At 40.3% G+C, this 17,057-nt stretch overlaps 1 protein-coding gene across 1 annotated transcript in view; it reads left to right on the forward strand.

Annotated features, from left to right (window-relative positions):
• The first annotated feature begins 718 nt into the window (after positions 1 to 718).
• ZDBF2 (zinc finger DBF-type containing 2) overlaps positions 719 to 17,057 on the forward strand; it is a 32,671-nt gene continuing 16,332 nt past the window's right edge. Inside the window, exons 1-5 of the mRNA XM_041737663.1 lie at positions 719 to 981; positions 5,584 to 5,636; positions 6,611 to 6,688; positions 8,440 to 8,544; positions 14,916 to 15,043. Coding sequence (XP_041593597.1) covers positions 8,485 to 8,544; positions 14,916 to 15,043 — 188 coding nt within the window. The 5' untranslated portion in view covers positions 719 to 981; positions 5,584 to 5,636; positions 6,611 to 6,688; positions 8,440 to 8,484. The remainder of the gene's footprint in view (positions 982 to 5,583; positions 5,637 to 6,610; positions 6,689 to 8,439; positions 8,545 to 14,915; positions 15,044 to 17,057) is intronic.

Here is a 17,057-nt window from a genome sequence, read left to right on the forward strand (position 1 = left end):
TGATGATTCTCCTTGTCGCAGACTCTCGGGACCACTGGGCCTGGTGGGCGAGGCGGGCCTGGGCCCCCCGCGCCGGGAGCCGGTTTTGCAGGGCGCCGGGCTCGCAGCGGGGGTACCGGGGGCGCTGCGCTGGCCGCGTCGGGGCCCGGCTCACGTTCGTAACCGTCTCGGGTGCGGGGCAGCGGCCTGCGGGCCGAGCCCCGCCGAGCCCCGCCGACCCCCGCTGCCTCCTTTGTCCAAGGGGCGCGACGGGCTCCCCGGCGGGTGGTCCCACGGGCCGGCCCGCGCACGCCTCGCACGGACGCCCCCCGCCGGCCGCGGCGCCGCGCGAAGTAGGCGCTCACTAAAGCGCAGCTTTTGTTCGCCGCCGCCGGCTCTTCCCGGCCCGGTGCCGCGGCGGGCGGCGGGCGGCGGGCGGCGGGCGGCGGGCGGCGGGCGGGGGGCGGGTCTCGGGGCCTCGGGCGCTGGCGCTGGGGCGGCCCCGCGTCCCGGGTCGGCCGAGCCGCGTCCTCCCGCGCCGGCGCAGGTTGGCTCCGACCCGCTCCCGAGCGGGGCCGCGACCCCGAGGAGGCGCGCGCCGGGACCTCGCGGGGGGCGGGGGCGGGGGCGGGGGCGGGGGCGGGCGCCCGGGCGGGGGCGGGGCGGGGGCGGGGCGCGGCTCTGCGTCACCGGGGCCCGGTTCGCACCTTCGCTGACGTCAGAGGCGAGCGGGCTGCAGCGCTACGTTCCCGGTGGATGTCTACGTGGGCTGAGTCGTGACTCGGGCCCGCGGCTGGCGGCTGGCGGCTGGCGCTCGCGCTGCGCTTCCCCTCTGGCGCCGGCGGGAGAGGCCGGGGGCTCCACCGTCGGGCTCCGCGGGCGGCCCCCGGGGGGACGGGGGGGGGTCCGGGCCCCGCCATGGAGCCGGAATAGGAAGGGAGCGCGCCCAGCGGTGCTCGCCGGCGCCCGGGCCCGGAAGGAATCCGGGCGGCCTCCGCGGAGGTGAGCCCGCGCCGCAGGGCCCCGGGGGGCGGCGGGGGGCGGGGGGGCGGGGGGCGCGGCCGGGGCGGCGCCCGCGGGCTCGGGGCGCGCGGCCGGGGGTGGGGCCTGCTCGCCCTGCGCCCCGGGCGCCGCCGTCCTCGGCTCCCGCGGCCCGGCCGGCCGGACGGCTCGCCCCGCGCCCGCCGCCGCCTCGCGGGTCCCCGGCGGCTCCTCGGCTGCGCGCCCCCGGCTGCACCGGCCGGGATCGAGGTGGCTGGGGCGGGGGCGGGGGCGGGGGCGGGGGCCGGCGGGGCGCGGGGGCTGCCGGCCGAGGTCGGAGGTTGCGGGGGCACCTGTGGGGCCGAGACCCGCAGCCACCTGTCCCCGGATCCCCTCCCCCCGGTGCCCGGCGCTGGGTCCGGCGGTGCCCAGACCTGGACCTTCATCAGTCCCTGGCGATCGGAGCACACTGGGGACGCGTTCGATTGTGTGTGTGTGCGTGTGTGTGCGCGCGTGTGTGTGTGTCTGAGCGATCGTTCCACTATCGTCGTGCAACAGTTGTGTGAATCTGGGCAGATTACGCCGTCGTCACTGCGTGCTCCGGAGAAGGCCCTTTGCAGCTTCTAACGTTATCCGCCGCGATGGTTTTGGGCAGCGCGGGGAAGAAATGCATAACGAGGGGAGATGCTGGCTCTCAAGGAACTAAAACGGTTTTGCTTCTTTTTGTTTGTTTGTGTTTTACCCCCAGAATGGAATTGCATTTAATTTGTTTTACAGCAATTATACACTCTCGGGGGTGGGGGTGGGGGGCAAAGCATAAGCCCACTGGAAAAGCCCATAGCAATTCCATCCTCAAGGGAGTCGGTAGAACAGTTTGGGGTACGTAAACGCACATTCGTGTTACATAAAGGGGCTCCTAGTGTAATCTGCCTTTTTTGCTGAATGCGTTGTGGCTTTTTTCTGTAGCAGTGCATCAGCGTCCTTCCACTGCCTTGTTAACTTGCACTGGTTTGGACCCAAAGCTGGAAGACAGGAATTTTCTTCTTCTCCCTGCACCTTGGCCAGTGGCCAACCTTAGTAGAACTCGTTAGAGATTTGATAAAGTATCACCGCAATGGTCAAGATATTGGATAGAAAAAAGCTGAATTCAGGGTAACAGCCATCTTTTATAAAATACTGTCTGTACTGCTTAATAATGTGAGGCAGTGCTTTTTCAGATTGCAGTTTTCACCCATCGGTGAATTGTGAAATTAATCTTGTGGGTCGTAATTAGCCCTTGAAATTAACGAAGTAAGATAGCATAGAAAATACCAGAATGCATTACATGTAAGGAGGGTATCTTGTAAGCTTTGTTTTAACTGCGTGTGTGTGGGCTGGTGTGTGTATGGGGTGCATGCATGTGAGGGTGCGGGCCTGTGTCACTGCGTGTGTGTGTGTGTGTGTGTGTGTGTGTGTGTGTGCTGGGTTGTGATATAAAATGTATTGCTTCCTCTGTGCCATGCTAATTAAGTTTGAAAGTCACTAATCCAAGGTACTGTCAGCACTCATCTCGGAATGGGAGCAATGATGTAATTAAGCTAAACGTTAGCTTTACCCTTTTCTTTGGAATATGTGACAGTGTTTATTGCAGCAAATTAGATTCCTAATTATTTGTTTTCACGTAATATTAAAACAATCAATTAGCATTCTTGAAAATACAGAGAGGAAGCGTTTTATGGAAGTTAAGAGGTTAAGAGCATAAACTGCTCAGATTGACCTAGGGTCAAATCCCAGCTACACTGGTTATTGGTGTGTGACCTGCAACAGGAGACTGCTTGTCTCTAAACCTCAGTTTCCTGATTTGTAGAGTGGGAGTTACGGGGGCACCAATTTCGTAAGGCTGTTTGCTGTTCAGATGGGATAATGCATATATGAAACTGTTGACATGGTGCCTAGCCCAGATTAAGTATTCACTGAAAGTTAGACATTATTATTTTATTAAGACTGAATGGAGGTGTCCAGGATAATGCGTGTCACCAGATGCATAAAATGGATAATCCAAACAAGTTGGAGGTTGAATATGAATTAATGTTGTAAGGAGAGGGACAGTGAATTAAAATGAATGGTCTTTTTATTTCATTTGGCTATTGTTTTGTGCTCCCTCCCCAGTTGTTTTCCTATTTCTAGACAGGTAATTTAGATGATCTTATTCAGTAAACCAAAGGCCTTTCTATTGTGTTTTTAAATTTAATATTAAGTTGCTGTCTCTCTTGTTAGGCGGTTGAAAATATTTCCCGTAGGGATTCTGGATTTTGTTAGCTCTTATTTCAAAATACCGCAGTCAGCGTGGGAGACACACACTACAACTCTGAACTCATTTCAGTTAGTGTGTTTATCTCTGCAGTGGGTGCAGATTTCAGGTGTGCAAGAAATAGTCCAAAGAAAAAAATAAATGCAATTTTGAGACATTTGTGTTGAAGTCCCCTCAGGCAGTTCAGAGGTCTTTGTTCACGGCCCCAGATCACTTTATGCAGTTTCAAGTGTTTCATAAACCAATGAAATAGAATGTGAGCATTGTCTTTTTAGGATAGCATGATTATTTTTATGAAAAATTAATTGAATACTTTGCACTCAAAAAACCCCCACACCATCGCAAGCGTATTTAATTGCGTGTGACAACTGTAAAAGGTTGGGGGAAATCTTAAATGTTAGCCCTAATGCTGGTTTTAGAAATATCTTTAAGTTCTTGTTCCGTTTTAGAGGAATCGAAGTGAAAGCTCGATGGTAAATTATGATGTGGTTTATGAAAATATGAAAAAATATGACTTCAAACTCTGTCCTATCCATAAAAAAACCTCAGTGAAACAACAAAAAACCTTAAACTTGACCTGAAATCAAACATATATACGTTTGTATGTCTTAGGTTAGACAAAATATTGATTATGTGTGTATGTATTTTTAAAATCCTCTTAGTGACGAATTTTTAAATAGTTAACTCACCGACTACTGGGTCTTATCTTGTCAGATAAGAGGGCTTTTGTTTTACACAGGTAAAATACTATGCAGTCATTAAAGATTTTGTTTTAGAATTATATATAATATCATATAGAGGTGCTCATTGTATATGGTTAAGTGAAAGAGGAGGCTATAGAATAGACTGTATAGTACCATTCCATTTTTGTAAAAACATGTTTAGAACAAAGAATATATGATAAATATTAATGGTGGGTGGTAGGATTATGACTGATTTTTATGCTCTTTATTTTTATAATTGTACCATAATAAAAATTTTCATAATGAAAATAAAAGTAATTTTTTAAAGAAAAAAAATGAATGTGTGTTTTCCTAATTTGCAAGCATAAATGAGTCTAAGTCTTTGCTCTGAGGGATACTGATCCTTTGAATTTGGATGTTTTTGATATTAACTAATTCTCCAATATTCTAGAAAACGGTGCTGAATATTTGAACTTACCCTGTGAAAAGCTCCTTTGAATAGGGAAGAACCATTGTCCCAGAATTTTCTTAAATTCTGTTCTAGAATTTTCTTAAAGCTCTCTGCATTTACTGCTTTCCCAAAATATATCCACACTGCCTAAATATGTAGTCTAAATTCTTAAGTTTTCTTTTAAATAGAATCATGTTGAAACTGAATCGACTTTCTTGCTTTATTGCCCTTTAAATTTTTAAATAAAATCTTAGCTCCAGCTGAACTTGTCAATTTACTATCTCTAAATGTGCCTTCTCTTTCTTGCTTTTGTGCTTTTGCTTCTTTGTTGCTTGGAATATCTTTTCCTAATCTTTAAGTAAATCCTACCCATTTTCCAATGTACAGTTAGAAAACCATAGCCACTGTGACATTTTGGCACTTATTATTTGTGCATTTCTCAGATACCACCTGGTATTTTCGCATTCATTTCCTAATGCCATTTTAAACTTCTTGAGAGCAAGAAAGCTTGTCTACTGCTATCCTTTAACGCTTCTAACATGGAACTCTGCACAGGGTAGGCGCTAAATATTTCTTTGATAATACAAGGCTGTCACTGGCTCTTTTAAATCCAAGTGTTGGAATTTTTTGTTAGCCAATTATTCTGGGTGAGGGGTCAACACACTGCCAACAACAATGTGGAAAAATTAAAAAATGCATAATTTGGGTTAATTGTCAATTGATGGAAATGATAAAGCATTGACAGTGTCTTTCACTGAAATTAACGTAAGAGCTGAGTTGTCTGGTTAATCCAGGACCTAAAGTTAATTTCATGTAAATATTTCTTTCAAACATTTCCATGAACATTTCTCCTATGGGGTTAAGCATCTTTGTTCTTAATCTTACCAGAGACCCAGTTTATTCTTTTGCAGCTGCTTGTTCCTGGAACCCAGAGATGTGAAATATTTGTTGGTGGGTTATATGGGTGGGCCGTTACAATTACTCTGCTCCAGAGCATTTTAGGAGTGCATGTGGGATTCAGTGAGTCATAGTACGTAAAGTGCTTTGTGTTCAAGAGTTAATCTTTCTTTTCCTCTCATTGAAACAAAATTGTATTATTTTTCAAATTTATCTATGACTGGGGGTATTTACTTGACCAATGGTAGATACTTAGGGGCTTATCTTTTTTTTTTTTTTTTTCAAATTGCTTTAATTTACAGATGTTTGCCAGGACTAATACGGCTGATGTAATACCTGTCCTTTCCTGCTCAAGGTAGGTGATTTGTTACTTTATCAAGATATCAGGTACCAGTAGAATTCAGAATTGGTATTCGGTCATGAAAGATAATATAACCCCAGGCTCCAAAGAAATGATCCCTTTAATAAGTGAGAATTTTATTAGTACGTAAAAAATGACGACTTATGTAATTGCTTCAGCCTGTCTCAGAATCACCTTAGAGCATTTTAAATATGCATAGTGTGCATGTGCCTGGCTCCCTGCCAGGCGATTTTGATTCCGTAGGTTTCTCAGGTGGGGTTCCTAGCATGCGAAGTTTTAAGAATGCCCATCAGGTGCTTCTGAGTCATTGTAGCTCATTGTCATAGTGGCATGTATGTGACACAAGATGATAGAAATGTCGTAGAAATGTCAGATAATAATACCATGGGAATTGAAGGCTGTAAGTACTGAAGATCAAGAAAATAATTTAAAGGAGTTTAATTTTGTGTATGTATGATAGTAGACTCATACTTTAATTTTGCCTTTCATTTAATGATGGTTTTGTTTGTTTACAGAAGGGAGACTTTCTTTCTTGCTTGCTGGTTTTTTTGTTTTTGTTTTTTTTTAGATTTTTTAAAAAAATGTATTCATTTGACAGAGAAAGCACAGGCAGGGGGAACGGGAGAAGCAGGCTCCTGGCTGAGCAGGGAGCTCAGTGTGGGGCTCAATCCCAGCACCCTGGGATCATGACCCGAGCTGAAGGCAGATGCGTAAGTGACAGAGCCATCTAGGCGCCCCTTAGTGATTGTTTCAAATATATTTTGAATAAAGCACTAAAAAGCTTGTCACTTTACGATTTACAAAGTGCAGGTTTAAGTGCTAGGGTTCTCTCAGCCCGAAAATTGCCGTATCTATAAATACAACTTAAAGCTTGCTTCATTTTGTTGCTTCAGGCTAATAAATGAAGTAAATAATGGGGAAAACACCAGATTTTAAGTAAGTCATTTATTATATATTTTCTATTTTAGAGGCTGGTTTAATTGATTTATTTTCCCCGTAAGTGTGGAAGTCAGAAAGTCAAAGTTTCTCATAATAGGAAGTAACAGGTAAGTGAATGTTATGATAGCATTTTGATTTAATAGAGCTCTTCTGTTTTCATTGACTTCAAGGCTGTGATTTCATTTTTAAAGGTTGATATTAATGAGTAACCTTTCTGTGTTGGAGGATCACCTTATCAGAAATACTCAACACTTTATAGGATTATTCTGTTATGTATTCTCCAATAGACAAGAATGTTTAAAATAATTAGAATTAACACTTGATGAAATTATTATTTAAAATTCAGTTTTCAATTTAACAAAACACAGCCAAGAAACCTGAAATTGTGTTAATTTATTATTTAAGATAATAATTGTAAATGCTTTGTGTCAGTGAATGAATTGGCTATGTATCAGAATTACTTGGGGAATTAAAAAAAATTCTAAATTCTAGGCTCTGTCTCAGTCCTACTAAATCAGAATTTGGGGGGATGATTTTGATATTAAGCCTTGCTTGTGAACCACTGCAATATGTAATGTTGAAGGATTATAGTTTTAAGGGTGTAGAAATTTGGAAACCTTTTTCTTTGTGAGAAATCTCATTTCACCATTTGGAAAAAATCTCATATTTAGTTTGATCTATGTGGTTGTCAGAAGAGAAGTGTCTTGTGTTTCAGTCATAAATTAATTGTTATTTTGATTTTCAGACTCTGTCAGAGAAATTATTTAAAAACCTACCCCTTAAAAAAAAAAAACCTACCCCTTTGTGGCTTAAGCAGAAAACACGTGGTATTTTTATTCTTGTGACAGAATTAGATGTTAGGTGTAACACTGAGAGTTCACATGATGTGGGATTTTGTGTAGGAACATAATGGGAAAAATTAATGAGCCTCATTTGCAAATAGTAAATATACTATAATAACAACTTAGAGGTAGGATTTGTCTTTACAAATTGAGTACTGAACCACTTCCTAATAAATCTCACAAGTTATCAGAAAATTGATAAAAAATTTGGTCCAGGCTCCCAATATTGACAACAGACTGTTCATGTAGAAGATGCACAGCTCTCTTGGGGCACGTGGGTGTTTTAGGTCATGATCCCTAGGATCTAGCCCCACATTGGGCTCCCTGCTCAGTGGGGAGTGTACTTCTCCCTCCCTCTGCAGCTCCCCCTGCTCATACTCGCGCTCTCTCAAATAAATAAAATATTTTTTTAAAAAAGATTTTATTTATTCATGAGAGACAGAGAGAGAGAGAAAGAGAGAGAGAGAGAGGCAGAGACACAGACAGAGGGAGAAGCAGACTCCACACAGGGAGCCCAATGTGGGACTTAATCCCCATCTCCAGGATCATGCCCCAGGCTAAAGGCAGTGCTAAACCACTGAGCCACCCGGGCTGCCCAAAATATTTTTCTTTTAAATATTTTATTTATTTATAGGAGAGAGAGAGATAGCAGGTGAGAACAAGAGCAGGGGGGAAGAAGGAGAAGTAGGCTCCCCATGAAGCAGGAAGCCTGATGCAGGGCTGGGGCTGGATCTCAGGATTCCAGGATCATGATCTGAGCCAAAGGCAGATGCTCAAACAACCAGGGCACCCAGGCATCCCTAAAATCTTAAAAAAAAAAAAAGATGCACAGCTCTCCTATGTATTCCGGGGTCACTGATCGATTCGGTAGCTCATGGCAGCCTTATCTAATTTCATAATTATTAGAAATCAGAGTGGGTCGGACTCAAGAATGAATTTCTGTTCTCTGATATTATCAAAGCTCTTTTCCTCATGGTAGTAAGGAATTACTGTTTTTGCCATTTTCTTTTTTTCAGTTTGAGTATTCCAGGACAGTAGCCGCTTGACTTCAATTATTCAACATGCAGAGCAGACAAGGATACTGCAGCTATTGCTGTGTGCGCTACAATAACCTGGAACAGGTGAGAGGGTCCTGTAAATGTGCTTATACCTCAGGAGACCTAGTCCTGACTTTCTCTTATATCTTACTATATTCATTTATTCACCCATTGAACAGATCATGTTGTGAGTCTTCTAGTTGGTAGATACTGTTTAAGCTCCTCAGGTTATGACTATCAACAAATCCAGGTCTCTGTCCTTCATGAAGCTTTCTTTGTACTGTGGTAAGACAGAAAATAGTACATATTTTGTACAGAATGTGTCAGATTGCTTTTTTTAAAAAAAAAAAAAGATTTTGTTTTTTTATTATGAGAGACACAGAGAAAGAGGCAGAGACATAGGCACAGGGAAAAGCAGGCTCCCCATGGGGAGCCCAATGTGGAACTCGATCCCAGGACCCCGGGATCACACCCTGAGCCAAAGGCAGATGCTCAACCCCTGAGCCACCCAGGTGCCCCAGAATATGTTGGATTGTGATAAATGTTATGAGGCAAATAGAGAAGAGAGTGCAGTTTTAGATAGGGTGGCTGAGTGAGGTTAAGGAAGTGACATTTGAGTTGAGATTTGAACGAATCATGGGGATATGAGCTTGCTTATATCTGGGGGAAGAATTTCTAGGTAGAGGGAAGAGAGAGCCAAGACAGAGACCCCAAGGCAGAGGGCTGGTTAGCATGCTAATCGAAAACCAAGAACCAGTGTGGCTGCAGTGCTGGTAAGGTGGAGCATAGGTGTTAGGTGAGAGGTGAAGAATTCAGACGATTAGATTCTATAAGACATTATAGAATAAGGGAAGGACTTTGAAGTTCATGTTTTCACACACGAACATTTTAGTTTTGCTGTAGTTAACTGTAGCTTCTCCCCCCCACTCCCTGCCAATAGTTGCTTATGTTTTTGGTGTCACAAAAGATTGCCTAATCCGAGATTCTGCAGATTTATGCCTCATAATTTCCTGGAAGATTTTTATAGTTTTTGTTCTTACATTTAGGTCTTTGGTTAATTTTCAGTCAATTTTTTTATACGTTGTGATTTTAATTACCTTCTAAAAACCCTGTCTCTAAATACAGTCACATTGGGAGTTAGAATGTCAACATATGAATTGGGGGGGGGGTACACAGTTCAGTCTGTAGCAATTATATTGATTTGAGTTTTAGCTCTTAAACCAATTTGGTATCCCTGGGCTAAATCCCACTTGGTCATGGTGTTTAATCCTTCTGTATGTTACTGGATTTGGTTCGCCAGTATTTTGTTGAGGGTTTTTACATCTATATTCATAAGGGATATTGTTTGTAGCTCTCTTTTATTGTGATGTCTTTGGTTTTGGTATTGGGGCTTCATAGAATGAATTGAGTAGTGTTCCTTTCTTTTCTTTGTGTGGGAAGAGTTTGTAAAGCATTGTATGAGGACATTTTGAAATAAATATTCATGGTAATAGTAGCTGTAGTCTTCTGAGTGGGAGTCTTAACTTGGAAGAGTCTCAGGATTTACTTCAGGGTCTAAGCTGAAGAATTGTGTCATAGGTGAAGTAATAATATAATGAAGCTCTGGTCCTGCTAGTGCTAAACTGTTTAATTCTAAGTGCTATCTAAGATTAGTAACACATAAAAATTCAGCTGTTTAGTAGCATCTGTTTTGTCAACATTTAAATTCATACTAAGGAAAAATTTTTACTATGGTGATTTCCACATCTGTGTCTTTTTACAAAAAAAAATTTTTTTTCTAATGCTGTTTAAATACATGAGGCAGCAGATAATAAATCTCAGAGCTCTCTTTAGTGTTTCTGTCATGATTGATAAATTATATCATCACTTGACTGGAAGATTGTTTGTTGAATTTTTGATATTAATAAAACATACTAAATCTTTATAAGTTCTATTCAGTAAGCAGTCTTAGCTTTTTGCTTAAGGTTCAAAAAATTTTTAGACATTCAGATACTCATGCATTTAATAGATATTAAAAAAGACTGTTTAGGACAGTCAAAGTAATTTGTGCTAAGTATAAAGGCTTAAATAAATAAATTAATAAAAGGAAAAATTTCATGGCTTTGGAGAACTTTGTATTTGGAGAAATACAGGGCCCAGATCTAGCTGAATATTCAACAGAAAAAATGGAAACCAAAAGATAGACTATAACTACCAGCTTAGAATTCTATGCTTAATAAATGTGTCCTTGAAAAAAAAAAGAAATAGAAATATTTCCTGAAAACAAAAATTAAGGGAATTTGTCAACAGCAGACTCTTACTGAAAGAAATCCTACAAAGAATTCTTCAGATAGAAGGAAAATGATTCCTGTTGGAATCTCAGAGACAGGAATGCATGAAGATCAGTGGAAAGGTACTAGGTGATCTAAATGAGCAGTATCTCATGAGGTTAACAACAATGTCATAGAAACTGGAAAGAAAGTAAACCAAGTTCAATCCTTGCTCAAGAAGAGAGTAAAAGTAGAAGTAAAATTAGATCTTGGTAGGTCAGGTCTGCTTGTTATAATCTGTTACCACTAATAGAAAAAGTGCCTAATCTATAACTAACTGCCAAATTAACAGAAAGAGAAAACTTGGAATAATAAAAAGCAGTCCAAAAGAAGGCAAAAAAGAACAGAAATAGGGACATCGGCTAGGCAAGAATAATAAAAACAGATTTAAAAATAAAAACAGATTAAATCTAGATATATCAGTAATGTATTAAGTGAAAATAGACTTGGTGCTTGAGTTAAACTATATTCAATATTTTATTGGAGGTTCTAGCCAGGGAAGTAAGGAAAGAGAAAGAAATTGAAATGTAATTAAGATTAGATAAAAAGAAACAAAACTGTTATTATTTGTGCACAGTGTGATTGTGGACATAGAAAATCCTCGAGATACCTAGGCAAACTATTAAAATTGATAAGTGAGTTTATTTTTGGTTTTTAACTTTTTTAATTTTTTTGATAAGTGAGTTTAAAGAGCTTCTTGGGCCAAAATAAAAAGAAATTGTATTCTTATGAAAAAGATACAACAGAATCAAAGAACATCAACTCTTCAGGAATAAATCAGGTTTTTATTTAGGAAAGTATAAATATTGAGAGAAACTTAAATATTAAGTAATTGGTGTGATATACTGTGTTCATGGATTAAAAAAAATCAGTGTTACAAATATGTCATTTCTCCCCAAACATACATATTGACTCAGTGAAATTCCAAACAAAATTCAGGAAAAATTGTGTTTAATGGAAATTAAGCCAATTTTGAAAATATGTATGTACATGCAAAAGGCTAAGAAGAACTAGGATAATCTTGAAGGAGAAGAACAACAAAACCAGAAGTAATAAATACCAAATTTATTACTAAACTACAATCTTTAAGACAATGGTGCAAAGTTAGAAAGATTATGGAAATAAACCAGAAACTCCAGAAACAAACACATAGATATTTGTTTGTGACAAATGTGGCGCTACAGAACAGTGAGGACAGGACTTAATTCATTAAATGGTACTGGGTCAATTGGTTATCTCTATGGAGAAGAAGAAATGAATCTCTATTACTAAATCAATCTGGATACAAAGGTCAATTCCAAGTAGATGATAGATGTAAATATTGTAGGTAAAACAGTAAAACTTCTAGAAATAAATAGGAGAAAATCTTCACGATTTTGAGGTAGGGCGACAAAGAAAAAAATCGTTAAGTTGGACTTCAGTAAAGTTAAGAAAATGGGAGGTGATTAAGAAAGTGGAAAAGCTGTGGATTTACTCTGTATGTGTGTGTAGGCACAAATAAACTATGAATGCCCCCTCCCACAAAAGAAAATAAAGTGAAGAGGTAAGCCACAGAGAGAAAGGATGATACTTGAAACACACATAATTGAACGAGGAGCTCATGTCCAGAATAAATAATTACTATAATTCATTATGAAAATGAACATGCACTTGGAAGACAGGAAGAGACGTGAACAGACGCACTGTAAATGAAGATAGCCAGGTGGCCACAAAAATGAAGCTATCACAAAAATTGCAAATTAAAGCAACACTGATATGACCTTAACCCCCCACTTCAGTCGCTAAAATTAAAGAGACTGACAATGGCAAGTGTTGATGAGGAGAGAGAGGAATGGAAACTATGATGCACTGCTGGGGAGGGTACAAATTGGTATGGCCACTTCGGAAGACTAGTGAGCAGAGGGTACTAAAGCTGAGCTTATGCAGACCTTATGACGCGGAAGTTCCACGCCTAGTAATGCACTCAACAAAAATGTGTGCACATGGATGTTCCAAAAGTCACAGATAAGTATTTTGTAGTATAATTTGTCATAGCCATGAGCTGTGAAAGACACATATGTCCATCAAGAATGGAATGAATAAATAATATGATATATTGCTCTACAGAAATTAAAATGAACAGACTGCAGGTAATAAGGATGAGTATTACCAATGTGGAGTGAAAGAAGACGAATGTAAAAGAGTATCTACATTGTATGACATTGTATGACTGTACTTCTAAAAATTCAGAAACTTTCCAAACTAATCTCTATCGTTAAAATTTAGATAATTTGGGGGAAGAGGGAAAGAATATTAGATTGGTATGGGACGTTGGAGGGGTTCTGGGTGCTTAATTAGTTTTTCACAGATCGACGGTTATGGATGTTTTTATCTTATGATAATTTATTGAGCTATATACATATGACTCGTGCACTTTTCCTTACGTAAATGTCAATTCAGAAAGTTGAACAAAACGGACATCTTCTGGGATGAATAGTGTGGTGTTTTCTGGGGTTTGTGTCAGTGCAGCTTCTCCATTCATGTTGCCTTTTTAAAATGTTTACTGTGGCAGAGGATAAGGTTGCATTTTAACTGAACCTTTATTTGTTTCCTTGTCAGTTTGTTCCCTTCCTGAACAAGGCAGGCTAGGGTACTGGGCTGTGGGGAGCTTGGAGGCCAGAAAGTCCTGAGACCGTCATACTTGAGAGTGTTACTGCGGCTAAGGCAGCCTCAGAGTAGACTATGACAACTCCAGGAGTTGTAATAGTGGTCGGGAGCTAGCAACCTGTTTTAAGTTCTTTTGGCATCTCCACTCTGATATTTAAAACATGGCTTTTCCCAGGTATTGTTAAATGAAAACATGTTATTAAATTGTTGTGAATAACTCATGTTGGAAATATGGCATTAGCAGTAGCATGATGTAGGGAAAGAGGAGAAGCTTTAGAGTTAGACACAGATGGAAATCCTGGCTAGATACTCAGCTTGAGGCAGTTTACTCTGACTCTGTGCTTTAATTTCTTTATATCAACATGGAGACAGGATTCATACTCAGTGAAAATTCATTGAGATTACTATGTGAATGGAGTAGCACTGTGATATGTTATAGGTGCTCAGTGGATTTGAGATTTCTTTCCCATCCCTCTTGATAGTTCACTGAATAACACTTGTGAACACAGACTCGTTCTGTGGAGAGGATTAACAACAACAAAAAATTTGTGTACTTATTACAATATTCTGTTTAAGGATTTGTAATCTGTGAAGAAAAATGATGGACTTTTTTGTGAATTAGTCTTCAGCTTTTACAAATACAGTGATCCAACCCTCTTCTCCCTTTTAACAGATTTTTATTTTAAAAATATTTGCTTGGTACAAATACAAGAATGCATAAGAAAAGGTTGAAAATTACCTATAAATATACCTCACAGATGTAAATGGCTTTTAAGGTTTTGGTGTATTTTCTTCCACTGAAGTGTCTGTGTATTTTATTTTATTTTATTGGTCTGTACGTTTTATTTATTATTTATTTATTTATTTATGAGAGTCATACAGAGAGAGAGAGAGAGAGAGAGAGAGAGGCAGAGACATAGGTAGAGGGAGAAGCAGGCTCCATGCACTGGGAGCCTGACGTGGGATTCGATCCCGGGTCTCCAGGATCGCGCCCTGGGCCAAAGGCAGGCGCCAAACCACTGCGCCACCCAGGGATCCCGGTCTGTACGTTTTAAAACCATAGTTTCAGGTAAAAGCATACATGTGATTTTTGCATCTGCCATTTTTCTCTTAATATCTAACATTTCTCCATGTTATTTAAAATTTTTTGTATTACTGTAGATAGCTGCGTGGTATTATTAGGTCATATTATACATTTTACTATTAGACACCTTGGAGATTTCCAGTTTTTTATTACTATGCTGTGATAAGCATCTTTTTTCCATTAATCATCCACATTTAAGATGATTTCCTCAGGAGAGATTTAGAGAAATGTAATTACTATATTGAAGGGAAAGATAACTTCTGTGGTTTTTAGATACACATTTTAGAATTGGTTTATAGAAAGGGTTTATCAATTTATACTTCTATCAGGAGTATCTAACTGAATCCATTTGTGAAACTCTCACTACTAATGAGTATTACCTATTTAAAACTATGTAGTATTTTTTCTTTTAATAGCATATGTCCAGTGCTCAGCACAGATACTTGACCACACAGAATCGACAACGGATGGGTACCACTAGTTTGATGGAACGTTTCTTGCAGGATGTACTCCGTCACCACCCATATCATTCTCAAGAAAGCAGGTAAAGTAGTTGGGTAGAATTATATTAATACAGTTACTACATGTTACAGTAGATGTTTGTGTGAACTTTCTAGTACTTCTAATAATAAAAAAGATTATTTATTCATGAGAGACACAGAGAGAAAGAGAGAGGCAGAGACGCAGGCAGAGGGAGAAGCAGGCCCCCTGCAAGGAGCCCGATGTGGGACTCGATCCCAGATACAGGGATCACACCCTGAACCGAAGGCCGACGCCCAACCTCTGAGGCACAGAGGAGTCCCCTAAAGTGAATCTTTTGATTAAGGAATATAAAGTGAAATTTTACCTAGTAACTTCTCTTTGCTATTATTTTAAAACTTTTTTCTAGCTTAGATAAGAAACTTCACTACAAAAGATAATGGACTACACCATGTTTTTTTCTAAATAAAAGCCTTAGGCCAATAACTATACATCATTAAGGTGTTCTATTAAGTATGTCATAGGATTAAGCAGGGGCAAAAGGTATGGGCAGAAATTGCTTTTTTTTTAAAAAAAAATTTTTTTTTTATTTATTTATGATAGTCACACAGAGAGAGAGAGAGGGGCAGAGACATAGGCAGAGGGAGAAGCAGGCTCCATACACCGGGAGCCCGACGTGGGATTCGATCCCGGGTCTCCAGGATCGCGCCCTGGGCCAAAGGCAGGCGCTAAACCACTGCGCCACCCAGGGATCCCCAGAAATTGCTTTTAAATGATTAGGAACAGATATGTTGGTGACAGTAGCAGAGTAAGGGTGGTTTAAGTAAAAACTGAGTCAATTCTATATTAACTGAACTATTTGCTACCTGAATAGAAGAGATATCAAATAGAATTGGCTTTTTAATGATCTGTCAGTATCTTGATAGCTTTTTCTTGTGTCAGTTTTTTGGTTGTTTTAATAAAAATAAATATTTTTGATAATATATAAGAGTTAATGTCCTGTGTTCAAAACATTGGTAGAAGGTTGGATTAATTAAGTAGTGCTGCAAGTTTACAGCTATAGTTGTACAAGGAAAAGCAAAATAGAGTTATTAGCATATCTGTGCAGAATTAGTTGAGATAAGCACCAGCAGTAGAAAAAGGATAAACTTCTTGAATGATTTGCAAGTCACAACCCAGAATTTTGCAAATGGGGAAAAGTTTAAATGGGGAAAAAATTAAAAAAATAAATGTTCTTTCTTAGCTGCTGGAAAGATAGACCATCTTGGGGTCAGTATAAATTTCCAGTTTATAGCTTGTGTAAGCAATGTTTCAACAGACGTATTTGTACATACAACTATTTTTGTGGTATAGATTCCTAGAACTTGAACTTCTGGGCTAAAGTTTCTAGGCCTTAAAAAATACTTTTAATTTTTTAACCTTTCATTTTGGAATAATTTCAGGCTTACAGAAATGTTGCAAAACAGATCCGAGGAATTCTTGTATAACTTTCACCTGACTTCTTCAAATGTGAAATCTAAAATAATGACAGTATAATGATTAAATCCATGAAATTACATTGATGACAGACTAAAGTATAGACCTTCTTCAGATTTTGTCAGTTGTCTTAAAAACGTCCTTTTTTAGAACCTGGATTCAGTGGAGGATCACACTTGACGTTTAGTTGCCCCGTCTCTTCAGACACCCTTAATCATAAACAGTTCCTCAGTCTTTGCTTTCAAGACTTGGACACTGCTGGCCAGTTACTTTGTAAGATATCCCTAAATTGGGATATGCTTGACATTCTTCTCATGATTAAACTTAGGTTATGCATTTGGAACAAGAATAAATTGTAATTGATGCTGTGCCCTTCTCAACATATTACAGAGACTCATGATGTTGCCATGTCTCATGGCTAGTGTTGTTAACTTGAATCACTTAATTAAGGTGGCTTCTCTACTGTCTTGTTCCTTTTCTCCCCATTACAATGAATAAGACTTGAGGGAAGTACTTCGAGACTATGTAAATAAATACCCTGTTTTTCATCTTATTTTCACCCACTTATTTTAAACATAAATTGATGATTCTTCCCTGAAACA

The sequence above is a fragment of the Vulpes lagopus genome, chromosome 22 (genome assembly GCF_018345385.1).
Source record: "Vulpes lagopus strain Blue_001 chromosome 22, ASM1834538v1, whole genome shotgun sequence".
Classification (NCBI taxonomy): domain Eukaryota; kingdom Metazoa; phylum Chordata; class Mammalia; order Carnivora; family Canidae; genus Vulpes; species Vulpes lagopus.